The sequence below is a fragment of the Cynocephalus volans genome, chromosome 2 (assembly GCF_027409185.1).
Source record: "Cynocephalus volans isolate mCynVol1 chromosome 2, mCynVol1.pri, whole genome shotgun sequence".
NCBI classification, from domain to species: domain Eukaryota; kingdom Metazoa; phylum Chordata; class Mammalia; order Dermoptera; family Cynocephalidae; genus Cynocephalus; species Cynocephalus volans.
In genome coordinates, this window is record NC_084461.1 from 63,257,366 (window position 1) to 63,274,069 (window position 16,704).

General features: G+C 37.1%; 1 protein-coding gene, 1 long non-coding RNA gene and 1 pseudogene across 4 annotated transcripts in view; 2 read left to right on the forward strand and 1 right to left on the reverse strand.

The window, feature by feature from the left end:
* LOC134369377 (coiled-coil domain-containing protein 125-like) overlaps positions 1-14,960 on the forward strand; it is a 29,537-nt gene extending 14,577 nt beyond the window's left edge. Inside the window, exons 5-11 of one of the 3 annotated variants that reach the window (XM_063085819.1) lie at positions 356-442; positions 1,255-1,332; positions 2,037-2,122; positions 4,459-4,541; positions 6,044-6,159; positions 8,276-8,383; positions 14,874-14,960. In XM_063085819.1, the coding sequence (XP_062941889.1) occupies positions 356-442; positions 1,255-1,332; positions 2,037-2,122; positions 4,459-4,541; positions 6,044-6,159; positions 8,276-8,383; positions 14,874-14,933 (618 nt within the window). In that variant the 3' untranslated portion in view covers positions 14,934-14,960. Of the gene's footprint in view, positions 1-355; positions 443-1,000; positions 1,127-1,254; positions 1,333-2,036; positions 2,123-4,458; positions 4,542-6,043; positions 6,160-8,155; positions 8,236-8,275; positions 8,384-14,873 lie in introns of those variants that run through there. The other 2 variants (XM_063085820.1, XM_063085821.1) reach the window with 2 other exon arrangements.
* LOC134369380 (uncharacterized) overlaps positions 1-16,704 on the reverse strand; it is a 51,678-nt gene that overhangs the window by 10,981 nt on the left and 23,993 nt on the right. The window lies entirely within an intron of this gene.
* LOC134369379 (transcription initiation factor TFIID subunit 9-like) lies at positions 15,740-16,621 on the forward strand (annotated as a pseudogene).

Consider the following 16,704-nt stretch of genomic DNA (forward strand, 5'->3'; position numbering starts at 1 on the left):
CAAAACTCCATTTTCAAGTAAGGTCATTTTCACAGTAGCAGGGGGTTAGGACTTGAACATATTTTTGGTGGGGGGGACACAATTCAACCCACAGCAGCTGCTATAGTTATGTAAATGGCCATGTGCTTATATTTTATGTGGCATAAAGATTCTGTTTTTTCATATTATTAGCTGAGTGGCCTACTTGGGTAAAAGCAAAAGATTTGGGCTTTTTAGTTACAATTGGCACCGGTTAGTGAGGCTCTACCTCATTTGTAGGTGCTTTGAGCTAAGAGTAAATGTAGACTAGCCAAATTGATAATTTTGGGGTTGCATATCTTACTGATAGGAAGACTAATTTTATTTCTGTCCTCAGGAGGTAGAAATTTTAAAAACTGATCTTGAGGCATCTCAAAGACAACTTGAAAGTAAAGAGGAAGCATTGAAAATTCTTCAAAGCATGGTAAGAAGTGATTTTTAAACTTTTATCATTTATACATTCCAATAATAAGTGGTATGATTTTAGTTTTTAATACAAGAGCAGCAGTGCTTAATATAGATTTTTTAGGTGTAGTTTTTTTAACAGCTTTATAATTTACATATGACAAATTTCACTTATTTAAAGTGTGCAGCACAGTTTATTTTTATTAAACTTAAAGTTGTGCAGTTATCACTGCAATCTGATTTTAGAACATTCCCAACACCCCAAAAAAGGAACTTCGTGCCCATCAGCATTCGTCATTCCCACCTCAGCCCCAGACAACCACTAATCTGCTTCCTTTCGTATAAATTTGCATTTTCTACCTTTTCTATTTTGTAAAAATAGAACCACACAATATGTGACTGGATTCTTTTGCATGTGGATTCGTTTGGTTAGCATGTTTTTGGGGTTCATGCATGATGTGGCATATATAGATTTTTTTTCCTTTTTATTGCCAAATAATACTCCATTGTATGGATATATCACATTTTGTTTATCCATTCACCAGTTAATGGATATTGGGGTTGTTTTCACTTTTAGACTATGGTGAATAATACTGCCATGAACATTTTCTTTGTATGGAAAATTCATTCATTCTTTCCCATATTCAGTGGAAAAGAGCCAAATCGTGATCTGATTTTTGAACTATCAAACTCTCCACAAAAGGTAGTCACTGTGAAATTCTCAACTCAAGTTAATTTTCTGTTGTCTTAAGATAAAAATGTGAACTTCACTGTGCATACAGGAATGACTAGAAATTTCATTCATACTGATGCCTTTTTTATTTTTCTTAGGCAATACTTGGCAAAGCTACAAGTCATACCCAGGCAGTGCTTCAAAAAACTGTGCAACAAAAGAGATCCTTGGAGAAGGTATTTGCCACTTTTAGTGTACACATGTTCAATAAGCTTTAGATAGAATTTACTGTTTCATCACACTAATGGATATGTCATTTGTGTGTACTCTCTGCTAGGTGTGCTTCAATTTCTCATGGTATTCCCTTTTGTAGCTTACAGTCTAAAACAGATTGTCACATGGGCAAAGAGTTCAGGGTACTTATATTTCCCCCTTTTAAGGTAGGAGGAGGCCTGTCAAATTGATATTTCCTGGTTTTCTTTTTTTTTTTCCTGCTTGCCTGGCAGGGCCTGCTTCTTTCTGATCATGCCATCATCACTCTGAAGTTAGGAATCATCCTAGATGGTCACATTTCTATGCCTGTTGTGCCCTCACTTGTTGGGACCATTTGGGCTAAGACTTCCAGGAGTGAATTTTGCTTGTGGTGTCTTCCTGGGTTGGGGAGGGGCACACTGAGAAATCTAGGTTCAGTCCAGCAAATTTTGAAGCTAAACAATTCAAATTTCTTTCTATATTAAGTGAGCCTTGGCAAAGTTTATTTGAGTGCTAAAGAGGTGTGCTATATGTGTTTACAAATGTAAAAAATACTTTTTGAGTGATAATTTTTTCTCTTTAAACTATTTCTGTGAAATGATTAGATGATTTATTTCAGGCATGCACAATGTCCTGAAATGATTTATTTGTAGTAATTTTCAATGAAAGTGGTATTTTCTTTCTATAGGAAATAAATGCCTTGCAGTGGGAAATAGAATTTGATCAGAATAGATTTAAAAATATGGAGGAATCCTGGACCCAAAAATATGACAGGTTTGTGTGTTATTATTACATAATTTTTCTATGAAAATCCTTAAAATGTGTGTAATTCAAATGTAGCTTAGGCTTTCTTCCTCTTTGAGCTAACTGTAAATATTATAAAATTCTTAGTGCTTATCCAGTTACCAATTCCATATTTTCCTGTTAGTGCTAATTTCTTTTTTAAAAAAATACAATGTAAACTGTATTTTTAAACCCAGTAAAGAGCTATGTTTTCCAAATTATTTTAACATTGGAACTGTTTGTTTTTCAAACAAAATCTTTTCAGCAACTCTTTTATTAGTGTGCTTATTTGATAACTTTAAATTATACACTTGTTATAAGTCAATTATTTAGAAAATGATCTATCTGGAGTTATAAATGGCTTTATCTAGTTAAATTTATTGCTTCTTAACTTTTTATTTATTTGTTTGTTTTGTTATTTTTTGGTGGCTGGCTGGTATAAGGATCTGAACCCTTGACCTTGGTGTTGTAACACCATGCTCTAACCAACTTACCTAACTGGCCAGCCTTAACTTTTTATTTTGAAATAATTAAAGACTTACAGAAAAGTCGTAAGAATAGTACAAAGAATTTCTATATATTTTTCACTGAGATTCCCCAAATTTAACTCTTTACCACATTTGCTTTTTAGAAATAATGATTTCTCCCTTTTTTTCTCTCCTTATAGATAGATAGATACAGACACAAATAATTCTTATATTTATTTATTTATTTATTTTTAAAGATGACTGGTAAGGGGATCTTAACCCTTGGCTTGGTGGTGTCAGCACCATGCTCTCCCAAGTGGGTGAACCGGCCATCCCTATATAGGATCTGAACCCATGGCCTTGGTGTTATCATCACCGCACTCTCCGAATGAGCCATGGGCCAACCTTATAATTCTTATATTTATCTAGAACCATTTAAAAGTAAGTTGCATATAAAAGTAAGTTGAGGCCCCCTTACTCTAAATACTTCAGTTTGTATTTTTAAAAGAGCATGCTCTCTCTTTTTTTTTTTTGGTGGCTGGTCGATATGGGGATCTGAACCCTTGACCTCAGTGTTATGACACCATGCTCTAACCAGCTGAGCTAACAGGCCAGTCCTTGGTCATGCTCTTTCTTAACCATAGTATTATGATAAAAATCAAGACATTAGGCCTGGCCAGTTAGCTCAGTTGGTTAGAGCATGGTGCTGATAACACCAAGGTCCAGGGTTCAATTCCTTTACGGGCCAGCTGCCCCCCAAAAACCCAAAAAACATTGTTGTGCAACCATCACCACCGTCCATCCACAGGACTCTTTCCATCTTGCAAAACTGGAGTTCTGGGCTGGACAGTAAGCTCAGTTGGTTAGAGCGCAGCCTTATAACACTAAAGTCATGATTTAGTGTTTTGGCAGCTGGCTGGGGATCCGTACCAGCCAGCTGCCAAAAAAAACCCCAAAAAAACAACAAAAAAAACTGTGTACCACTAAACAATAACTCCCCATTTCCCCCTCCCCCAGCTTCTGCCAACCACCATTCTATTTTCTGTCTCTATGAATCGGACTACTCTGGGTACCTCATATTAGTGGAATCATACAATTTTTCTTTTCTGTAACTGGCTTATGGAACTTAGCAACTGTCTTCACGGTTCACCCATGTTGTAGCATATTTTAGAATTTCTTTCCTTTGTAAGGCTGAATAATATTCCGTTGTGTGTATATTTTGTTTATTCATTCTTCCCTTGATGGATACATCTTGGCTCTTTCGAATGCTGCTGCTATGAACATGGGTGTATCTTATGTATCTTTCTTTCCATTAAAGACTTTTTTTTTTTCAGAGTACAGTAGTTATAGGTTCACAGAAAAATTGAGTAGAAGTACAGAGATTTCCCATATACCCCCTGCCTGGATACCACTATCAACATCTAGTAGTGGTACTTTTGTTACAGTTGATGAACCCACATTGACCCATCATTACTACTCAGTCCATAGTTTACTTGGGGGCCTATGTATCTTTTTATGCAAGTTTTTGCAGGTGACCTAAACATGTAGTTGGTGTTCAAATGGTATATTAAGTTGAATTAAAACTTTAATAAAGAGAATGAGCGTGCAGAGTGGATGCCTTAGAAATATTTCTGGTTCTGATTATTTCTCAACTAAGTATACAGAAGGGTTAAGAGCATGTTTATAATCTTACCATACTCCTTTAAATTGTTTTTATTTTTATGATACATGTATTTTAGAATATATTGAAGTAGGAAAAAATATATTTAGGTGTTTGCTTTCTAATTATGGAAATAAAAATATTCTCACTCAGTGAGGAGGTTTTAATGTTTTAGTTATTTGAAGGGTACTTTTTTCCAGACTAAACTGTGAAAATTCAGTCCTCAAAGAGACCTTGAAGCTTAAAACAGAAGAAATTAAAATGTTAAAGTCTGAAAATGCAGGTAAGTGAAGAGTGGTATTTTGATGATTCTTTAAAAATATTATGTTAAAAGTTCAGTTTTATATAGAGTGTTCTGTATTAAGAACACACATATTAATAGAAACAAAGTGCTAGTATTTTGAAATAAAATATTTTAAGGATAATAGAAGAAAGAAATGCATCATTTAGGTTTTTTTAGTTAAAAAAAAATTATCAAGGTGAAATTCACAGAACATAAAATTAACTGTTCAGAAGTGAAGAATTCAGTGGCACTCACAATGTTGTGCAACCACCACCTCTATCTAGTTTCAAAACAGTTCCACCACTCCAGAGTAAAACCTCATACCCATTAATCAATTTTTCCCTATTTTCTCCTTTTCATTTAGTTTTCAGTGTAAAGCAAAATTTTATACATATTAAATTTATACTTAAGTTCCTCAGACATCAAGTATTCATATATAACTTTCATCAACTATGATGAATGTTAAAGAAAAGATAGTAAGGTGTTTGGCACTAATTTTTTAAACATTTTTAAGAGAAGATGCTAATTCTCCCTTCTTGGCAGAAACTATTTTAAAGTGGTGGCTTGAAGAGGACAAAACAAGCTTAAATCTGGTCCTGGGGCCTGGAACAGCACTGTATAGTATGTCATGTAGTAATTGAGCTGTGTAAATACCTCTGGATGAGATCTGCACATGCAGATAGGACTTTAGCCATTGGAGATGTCCCCTGTGTTAGGTTAGTTCAGGACAGAAGCTGCTCATAATCACAACCCCTTTCCCTCCTCCTTACCACTCCACCCTGCAGAGAGAGGGGAAAAGTTATTGTTTTCTGCTTTCCAGTAGATGGCAGGACCCCTCTTGTTTTATATGTTTGGTTTGAGAGCTTCTTGTGAAAACTCTTTAATAGAAAAATCTGATAGAGTCTGGATAGCTGGTACATTTGACAATAAAACAGGTTGAGTATTCCTTATCCAAAATGCTTGAGACCATAATTGTTTCACATTTCAGATATTCGAAATAAGGATGCTCAACCTGTACGGTATATGAGATCTCACAATTCTGTCATCTCATTATCCACAAAGTCTCTAAATAATTTGTGTTTCATGTTCCCTTTTTGAAAATCTGACAAATTTTCCTAGAGCAAACAAGGAACAGACTTCAGTTGCAAAGTTAAGATGATTCCACATTAAAAATAACATCTGGGCTGGCCAGTTAGCTCACTTGGGAGAGCATAGTGCTGGTAACACTGAAGTCATGGGTTCGGATCCTTGCACTGGCATCTGCCAAAAAAATGTAAAATAAAATAAAAGTAAAAATCTTGTCTAGTATTACATATTTATTATCTCGTATGATACCCAATAATCTGTCAGATAGGTTTTCTGGATGGAGCCAGATCTTGTGGGAAATGTCTGTTGTGTATGCATTGCTTATAAGAAATGAGTATATGATGTTGGTGTAACTAGATTAAATGAAGCTGTAATTAGACTATATAACTAACACTTCACTGTATGGCCCCTCCTAGTTTTGAATCAACAGTATTTGGAGACACTCGCGATGCTCGATATCAAACAGCAGAGGGTGGCTCAAGAAAACATGCTCCATGATAAAAGTGGCTTTACAGAAATTTCAGGTCTCGAGGTAGGTAGGCATGTATGAAAGTTGAACAGGAAGGGCATTTTCTACTTTGCTTTTCTTTCCCCCATCACCTGTTGGTTCATGGTCTAGGATAGCACCATACTCAGCAATGGGGAGACTGAGAGGGAGAAAGGCCCATGGGTTGCCATGGTCATTTCTTCCACCCTTGCTGGTACCAGGCCCTTTATGTATTAATGTACATTCTTGGACATTAGGGAATGTGCTGGCCACGTCTTGCCCAGTATGTTTCTTGTTGTTACAGTTCTAACAGAAGCTATGTTAGCAGTGTCTTGCAGCTGGGTAGGGGCTCACAGTTTCAGCGGACCTTCACACACATTATTTTATCTGATCTTCACAGTAGACTTGTGAGGCCTGCAAAGCATTACCATTTTAGAGAGGAGGAAACTAAGGCTCGTATAAAATTCAGTTACTTTCCCAGGATGACAAGGTCAGTCTGTGGTTGAGCCAGGTTCAGAACAAAGATCTGATGCATCGCTAATCACTTGCTGATGTGTTAAATGTCTTAACAATGTGGGAGTTTGGCTAATAAGGTCAAAAGGGTCCTATGATTCATAAGAAATTAGAAGCATAACAAAGGGGGCAGCCACTCACTCATCATAGAACTTCAATAAAAGCAATTGTGATAATAACAGCAAATACTTCTACAGTTCTTAGCAAGTGCTGGATGTTGTTTAAGTGCTTTACATAGATTGATACATTTAATCCTTACAATGGCCCCCTAAGGTAGGTACTGTTATAATCCCTACTTTACAAATGAGGTAACAGGCACAGAGGGGTTGAGTAATTTGCCCAAAGTCACACAGCTATAGTGGTAGAGCTTGAATTTGCACCCAGGTATACTGGGTTTAGAGTCTGCTTTTGATTTCTGTGCTGACTGTCATGGGTAGAAAACTAGTGTAACAGCAAAAAGGAAAAATAAAAGAAACTGAACTGAGAGAAAGTTCAGGGAAAGAGTGTATTATTATTATAGTTTTGAGTAGGTTATGGGGCAGCGTTACCTTAGGCCAGGCAGGAACAAGGTACCTGACCCAGCTGATGAAGGAATGCTAAGGCAAGGAAGGAGAATTAGGATTAAGAGGTCTTTGCCCAAACCTTGGGTTTTTATGTTGGCCTCCCCAGGTCCTAGTTGCCTTTGGCAACTTGGGCAGGGACAATTATCAGGAGCAGGAAAATGAAAAGGAAAAATACCTATCTGCCATATATCAACCATTTATGTACTCAGTTCAACTGAAAGCTGGCTCTGTGCGTCACAATTATCTTTGATGTGAGAAAGAATTTTCTGAAATGGCGTTTGCACCACAGGAGGCAGTGGAATCTTCCTTTCTAAGTCTCTAGGATAGGATTATATTTTAAACCAACCCATCTGTGTGAAATTTACAGCAACAGGAAGAAGCATAGACAATAATTTTATAGTAAATTCCATGTGAAACCTTAAAAAGATATGACACAATATGTTGAATAGACTGCCCTCATTATATTGGTAGTTATTGGAATATGTTGGGAAAGAAACTTGTGATTAGCTTCCAAAGTGGGTTAAAGAAAAGTAAAATTCTTACTTCCAGCCAAAGAGGTCAACCACGAGGGACCTATATGGAATATTTTATTCATTTTTTTTAGGAGGGGAGGGATGATTGTTTTCCTTGTTGACATTAAAATTCACAAATCATTTCTGAGCATGCACCTCTCTGGGGAGGGAGTGGCAGTGGTGAATTCTGGGCATCTGGGCCATGCCTGGTTGCAGGAAATCCATGCTGTGGGTGTTAATGTTAACGACTTTGTAAAGGTTCTGTTCCTGCAAAGGCTCAGGACTATAGGAAACTGATGCCAGGGTTACAGGTTATAAGAGTGAAAAGAAGGAAGATAGAATTCTTTTAGTTTTTGATCCAAGTAATGACATTCTTAACTCATTTGTAGTTAATTTCCACTTAGCTCCTAAAATCCTGTTCTGAGCTTTCTTCTATTTATTTTTCCTTTACAGCTTTTTTGGATCAGATGTTTGAATAGTAGTGCACGTGGGTGTGTGGAGGTGCCCCTGTGTTTGTGTGCAGCTAAAACACTGTGACACTTAGTAATGGGTGTAATGCTTTTGAATTTAAAGCTTGCAGTCCTTGGAGCCTGCCTTTGTCACAGTCCTGGAGGCAGACCCTGTTCTTGTGCCAGAATGGCAGCATCCACTCGGAAACTGCTTCTTCAGCTCAAACAAGAGGTATTGCATTATCACAACAGCAAAAGCTTTGGTTTTGTTGCTCTATTAATAGTAGAATAAATGGAGGTGTCTGCAATAATTAATTTCACTTTAGTAGTCATTGGCTATGGAACTTATGCTCAGTTTTATATGATATACTAACTTATAAACTAGACTTGGTTTATACTTGGTTCCAAAATACAAATAGTACTTGGCATAATATTTGAAGCCACGTAAAGTCATTTGCCTAAGTTTGTAGTTAATATTTCCTAAATGCATATTTTTGTCATCTCTACATGGTCCTAAAATTACTATATAATAGAGAACAAAGGTGCATTTATGCTTAAAATCACTAAGATCAGCAACACTGATCAATGGGGAGATCTACGTAGGGCTTATTTGAAAAGCAACAAGGTACAGTGGAAGGAACCAGCCAGACCTATGCTGGTATCTTTGCCCCGTCATTTACGAGCTGTGTGACTTTGGACAGATAAGTCTCAGTTTTCTCATGTTAAATGGAGGGTAATTACCTTGGAGGTTGTTGTGAGAATAGAAGAAATAGACATATAATGTTTAGCATAGTGCCATGAACATGTCAGGCATTTAATAAAATGAGAGCTGCCATTATAATGGGGCTTTAATTACAAAAACAGTACATGGACCATAATCCTAAAAATATTTTACTTTTATTGAAAGTATGGAATTTAAAGTCTTTGGAGTATAGAGGAAAGTGAACAGCTGAACATTAGCAATTAATTAGGAAAAGCATAAGATTACATGGATTGAAGTCAAGGTCACCTATAGAAGATATTTGAAAGGTAGTATTTGTAATGATTTTCAGTGGTTTTGTCTAGAATGGCCCAAAGCCAAGTTGAAATGCAGCCTTTGGCATCCTCCCTTCCTTCTTGCTGGGCCCTTCATTTTGGGCAGGACACACACAAAGCCTGTCTACGGTAGTATGGTCCAAGAGTTGGGTTAGCAGGGAGAATTGACAGTCACCATACTGGAAACTGCTGGTAATCCAGATCAGAGTGGGCCACTACTGCAGAAGGGAATAGCAAATACTACTTAGTTTAAGCAGATAAACTAGATCAAACACAGGCAATAGACCAGTGCTAGGCAGGGAGACAGCATATGCTAATTTGATTCAGCATTCAGGCAAGAATTGTTCTGGTTTTGCCTCTGTCACCTCCCAAACTTTCTTTCAAAACCAGTTGGAACTTTTGCAGAAGAGTAAAGAAGAAGCGTACATAAGGGCAGATGCATTCAGAATTGCATTTGAGCAACAATTAATGAGGAAAAATGACCAGGCACTAAGATTGACACAAATGGATAAAATGTGTTCAAAAGTAGCAAAACGGATAAATTGGAAGCACCTTAAAGAGGATGGTAACTATAAATTATAATGGCAATAATCAGGTGTAGTTTTAGATGTTTTGGTTGTAATCAAAGTTGACGAAGCACATTTAATACAATGTGGGAAAACAGGATTGAAATTTCACATATAGCTGTGATTTATTTAAAAATTTAGCAACTATGGAAAAAAAGGGAGTTATTGGGTATTACATATGCAAATAAACTACTGGAATCAACAAAACCATAAAATAACAGGAGAATCTCTTTTCTAGTACTCTTATATTTCATTTTTTTTTTTTTAAAGATGACTGGTAAGGGGATCTCAACCCTTGGCTTGGTGTTGTCAGCACCACACTCAGCCAGTGAGCCAACTGGCCATCCCTATATAGGATCCGAACCCATAGCCTTGGTGTTATCAGCACCACACTCTCCCGAGTGAGCCACGGGCCAGCCCTTCATTTTTTTTTTTTTCTGGTGGCTGGCCAGTGGGGATCCAAACACTGCACTTTAACTGAGCTAACAGGCCAGCCCTCTTCTATTTCATTTAGACAAGACCATGTTTGGTGAAAAATTTATAATGAAAGTACTAGATGATTAAAGGGAAACTGCCAAGAAGGAAGTAATATTGAAATTAATATTTAAACTCAACATTAAATCTATGTATCTACTAAACTTTATTGAAATATGTGCTTCTGGAAAAGACATGTAAGGGTAGAGGAAAAATCTGAAGTTGGACAAATCAGTAAAATATTCTTATAGAAAATGAAACAAGTTTAGGTTTAGGTTTTAGTTCATGAGCCTATCAAAAGTTCATGGCCATGCTTGAGTATTATTATTTTAGAATATGCAAAATATATAAAGATGCCATGAGAGAATGAAATTAATATCGAAGTAGATCTTCCAAAATAAACAAAGTAGCTGTTTAGAAATTTTAGTTTCTCTAAATAGTCATATCATATCAGTATTATTTGGTAGAATTCATATTGCATCAATTAAAAATGGCAATTAAGTTATAATTTGAAACTATTTATCAGTCAAGAATGATTAAAATGAAGTTTATAAGAAGTTTAAATGTTTAAGTATGAAAATTCTGAGATGACTGTATTTCTAAATATTTTCTAATATGTTAAATCCATATCCTAATTCCAGTATCAGGACTTAATATTAAAAATGAAACCTTTAATAATAGATATCTTCTTTGAAATATTTCTTTTCAAATAGTATATATTAGTAATAGTATATGAGTCAAATGTTGTGAATTTTAGCTTCATTAACTAAACTTTATCCCCTCTCTTTGCTGAAAAGGTAAGAAGTGGCTTGCAGGGATAATAAAAATAGAAGTAGTGTCAGATCTATGAAAGTAGATAAAAGCAGGTCATAAAAGCTATATATTTAGAGTGTTCATCAAGTGGGAGTCAGGGCAAAAAGAGAAAACATAGTGTGTCACAACTCTCATTCCCAAAAAGGCATTCACATTGTCCTGAAATTAAATTCTAAGAGTTTTCTGACATGAGGCTTTCACAGTTCGTTGAGCAAATATAATGGCTATGTCCTTAACAATAATTTATAATAAAGACAAAATCAATATTTATATGGCCTTTTTCTATAATAATCCTTAATAGAAGCGGAATGTAAACCTTAATGTTCAACTCAGGGTAGGTGATTTTGCCAGGAAAAAGCTAACATGGTCCATGTATTCAGACTTTAGGAATCAGTAGAAAACATTAAGAATATCTAGTTGCACTGTGGACAATGGATGCATAGGTGATGTTCTTCAGACACCTCTTCTCTCAGCTAGGCCCTGGACAGGAGCTGGACTGCAAAATTTTCAAAGGTATACTCTTAGCCCTGGTGTTCTGTGTTAACTGAAAGCAGATCCCTTTGGGAATCAGATTTTAATGATTTGTTTGTTTTGATGGGGGTGGCGAGAAGAATATTGGGATAAAGAAGAAAAGGAGGGGAAAGACAGAATTAAAGTCTTACGCAAGCCTGTCATGTCCTTTCACCTGTGCAGAAGGCCCCCCCAGCTTTGTGTGGAAGTTGGCTGTTAAGATGGTGCTATGTAAACAAAGCTGGGTTTTTCTTAAGAGGTAGATTCATGTTCATTTCAGCACTTGCGTATGTGCTCATTTTATATGCTAGAATTCTTGCCTTTCTCAGTGTAAGAGATAAGAAAAACCAGTGTTTTTCTTACTCTCACAAACCACTCACCCCTCACCGCACTTCTGACACCAGATTGGGGGTGGTGTAAGCAGTCACTTCTCCAGTGGACACTAGCTGGGTGTCCAATTTAATTTAACTCAATTCTGACTCTATCTTACCTGGAGTTAGAGTCAGATCCCACAGGTTAAGGCTCAGTCCCACAAGACTGCCCCCCACTTCAGGTGCTAATAGCAAGCTCCAGGTTGTTTTACCTGTGCTTCTGACCAACTGGCTATAAATCTGGGTTCCCACGACCATTTCCTTGGGTTCAATTAATTTGCTTGAGCGGCTTACAGAACTCGGGGAAGCACTTTACTTATATTTACTGGTTTATTATAAAAAATATTACAAAGGATACACATGAAGAGATGCATAGGGTGAGATATGGGGGAAGGAACATGGAGCTTCCATGCCTTCCCAAGAAAACCCACCCTCTAGGAATGTCCATGTGTTCAGCTATCTGTAAGCTCCCAAACCCAATCCTTTTGGGGTTTTATGGAGGCTTCCTTACATAAGCATGATGATTGACTCAACCTTCAACCCCTGTCCCATCACTGGAGGTTGGGAGAAAGTCCCTGGCAACCAGCCCCCATCCTGAAGCTTTCCAGGAGCCCACCGAGGGCCTCATTAGAACAAAAGATGCTCCGGGCCGGCCCGTGGCTCACTCGGGAGAGTGTGGTGCTGATAATACCAAGGCCTCGGGTTCGGATCCCGTATAGGGATGGCCGGTTCGCTCACTGGCTGAGCGTGGTGCTGACAACACCAAGTCAAGGGTTAAGATCCCCTTCCTAGTCATCTTAAAAAAAAAAAAAAGATGCTCCTATCACTCAGAAAATTCCAAGGGATTTGGGAGCTCTGTGTCAGATTGTCCTGTCACTGAAGAAATTACAAAGGTCTTAGGAATTCTGTGTTAGAAACTGGGTTCAAAGACTTAACTAGCAGAACAAAAGGCTCTCCTAGCACCCAGGTACAAGAGTTTTAGGAGCTCTATGTCAGAAACCAGGGGCAGAGACCAAATGTATTTCTTATGTCACACTCAGCTATTGACAAACCTGAGGAATTTTTCCACAGAAAATGTGATTCTGAGAAATATAGCTCCCAATCTGTGTGTTCCAATAAGGCACCGAGAGAGTCTGGAAGCAGAATTTAAAATAATTGATTCATCTCTTAAAGTTTTCACAAGTGCATACAAGTTTCAGTAGCTCTGAGTTTCTTAGTGACAAGACTTCAGTACATTCTGTTAATACATTTCAGTAATCTGAAGAGGGACAGGATGACTGTTACAGGTTATTTTATTTTCTTATGTTTAGTAGAAACATTTATAGGATCAACTTTCTGATATGGCAACTTAGACAAGTTATCAGAGATTGGTTGTAAGCATATTTCTTTTTTTAGATTGAAACTAGAGACACGGATTTATCCATTTATCAAAGTTGAGTGCATCAACTTGTCTGGCTTTTCCTCTGCCACTGTCCCTTGTGGAAGGGTCCGGGCAGCCCCAGCCACTGTGGATAGGGTGGAAAGGGGATATCCCATCATCTGCTGTCAGTTCTCCATTAGACAATTGGCAGAGCATTCCAAAAATATTCTCAAAATTTTCTTTGTATAATTTCAAATTTTATACCTTCTACAAATGCGTCCCTTCTATGGATGGAGAATATCAGTCTATATGCCTCAGAATGTGAAGTATTAATACAATGCCAATACCTAGGCAAGGTGCTTTCACAACTGTGCTGTTTTTTTTTTTTTTTTTTATCGTGGTAAAATTTACATAAAGTTTACCATTTTAACCATTTTTAAGCAGCATTAAATACCTTTACATTTTTCTGTAATGGTCACCACCATCCAGATCTAGGACTTTTTCATCTTCCCCAGCAGAAACTTTGTACCATTAAACAATAATAACTCTGCATTCCCCCTCCCCCAGCCCTGATTTGCAAGGGTCAGACCTAGTGTCCTAATATTTTTTAATATTAAGCTATATTGTAAAAAATCTAGAGTGAGCATTTTATTGAAAGCAGGTTGAGTCCAGGGTTTGGACTTGGTGTATTATAAAGGACTTGAGGTTAATGTTACTCTGCATATGGAGACTTGATTTATTCCTGTTATCTTTAACTATAATGCTTAAAGCTTAATAATTTCACTGCTGTTATATCTTGAGCAACTGAAAATTATTTGAAATGATTTGAAAATTATTTGAAAATGCATTTGATTATCCTGGAACACATACTAAATATAAAAAAGGAAAGCTAAAGAACAATGTGTAGTATTGCCATTTATGTAAAAGGGAATATATGTTGTATGTGTTTGTGTACACCGAATGAACATATATGTGCACACATGAATAGGACTTCTTCAGAAAGATATATAAGAAACCAGTTTGTTGTGGTTGCCTCTAGGGAAGGGGATAGGGGGTCAGTAGTAGTAATGGGATATCTTTCAGACTGCTTAAATTTTTTCTGTGAACAATTTCTTATTTAATTAAGCAAATAAATGATGGTAATTGATTTTAGGTGGTTAATCTTATCCTGGGCAGTTCTATGGTGCTGGTAGGCACTTTGTTTTTTTTTTTTTTTTTTTTTTTTTCGTGACCGGCACTCAGCCAGTGAGTGCACCGGTCAGTCCTATATAGGATCCGAACCCGTGGCGGGAGCGTCGCTGCGCTCCCAGCGCAGCACTCTACCAAGTGCGCCACGGGCTCGGCCCGCTGGTAGGCACTTTGAATTGGCAACAGATTCGCCTGAGTCCCACCCCTGGAGAATCATACACACTGGGTGAGATTCTGACATCCGTGGCTTTGGGAAATTTTAGTTAGGTTGTAGTGTATATTCACATGATTGCTAATTAGGACATTTTTCATTTCAGTTGTTAAGAACCATAAGAAGGGTAGAAGGTAGCTGGAGACAAATAAGTAGTGTTTTACAACAGTATTTTTCTGTGACTTGTGTTACAGGTACACCAGGGGTTGGAAAAACCACACTACACGAAGAACTTACGGCAAGATCAGGACTGAAATACATTAACGTGGGTGATTTAGCTCGAGAAGGTAAGGGACACTTTGATGTTAGATTTGTTTAAAAATATATATATATATATATCAGTAGAGTATTAATGGTAGCTATTGTGAGAGGGTACAAGGAGCAGAGAGAGATTGCCATTACAGTATTTATGCTCTGTTGGGGACCCACAGAAATAGAAAATATTGAGTGTCCAGTGCTGTGTCCTGGTTATTTTGACCATTTCCTCCTCCCACCCCCAAAATGGCTAGCAATTCTTTTGAACAGTAATAATTGGGAAGGCTTCCATGAAGAAATTGGACTTAGGATAGGTAGAATCTGAATATGAGGAAGAGGGAGAATGGTTTTGAGTTGGGCAAGCACAAAGATCTGGGTGGTGCTAAGCAGGTAAGAGGACAGTGAATATATTGTTCTCACCGGAAGGACAGATTAGATTAGTTTGATAATTGCATGCCTGCACACAGTTGCATATATCCTAAAGTGGTATATATTTTTACTTACTTTTACCCTGTTTTCCCCTAATCTTTTATCACTCCCTTATTTGTGTCTTCATCTTTTTATATTTTACAATGATGTGCACAGTGTAGGAACTCAATAAATTTAAGTAAAGGGAACTTTAAGCATGCTTCATTAAAATTAAAAAGATTTAACATTTGGTTTAAATTTTAAATATCTTTTTTACAACTTAACATATATTTAAAAAATTTTTAAGTTTCTGACAGTTGCTACTAAACTAACAATTTTGGTTTGATCTAATGTACATATTTTTTTCAAATGATCTAAAGTCTGATCACCGGATATCATGGAGTCTGGCAAGATGACATCTCCCAAGAGCATGCCAAAAGATGCACAGATGATGGCACAAATTCTGAAGGATATGGGGATTACAGAATATGAGCCAAGAGTAATAAATCAGATGATGGAGTTTGCCCTCCGATATATGACCACAATTCTAGATGATGCAAAAATTTATTCAAGCCACGCTACGAAAGCTACTGTTGATGCAGATGATGTGCGATTGGCAATTCAGTGTCGTGCCGACCAGTCTTTTACCTCTCCTCCCCCAAGAGATTTTTTATTAGATAGTGCAAGGCAAAGAAATCAAACCCCTTTGCCATTGATCAAGCCATATTCAGTTCTTAGATTGCCACCTGATAGATATTGCTTAACAGCCCCAAATTATAGGCTTAAGTCTCTACAAAAAAAGGCATCTACTTCGGCAGGAAGAATAACAGTTCCACGTTCAGTGTCGGTTAAGTGTCGGTTCAGTTACTAGCAGACCAAGTACTCCCACACTGGGCACACCAACCCCACAAACCATGTCTGTTTCAAGAAAAGTTGGTACTTCAATGTCCCTCACAGGACAAAGGTTTACAGCACAGATGCCTACTTCACAGTCCCCAGCTGTAAAAGCATCAATTCCCGCAACATCAGCAGTTCAGAATGTTCTGATTAATCCATCATTAATTGGGTCCAAAAACATTCTTATTACCACTAATATAGTGTCATCACATAATGCCAATGAGTCATCAAATGCATTGAAAAGAAAACATGAAGATGAGGATGCTGACGATGAGGATGATGACAATGACAATGATAATTTGTAACCTAGCCTTGATGCATGTAACATGTATACTTGGTCTTAAATCCATTGTACCGAATTAAAAATGTATGTTGAATGTTTTTAAGTTGTGTTTTAGAAAACAAAGTATTTAATGAGTAAATATAGTTACTATATATTTCAATTGAAATGTTGCATTTTCTTTG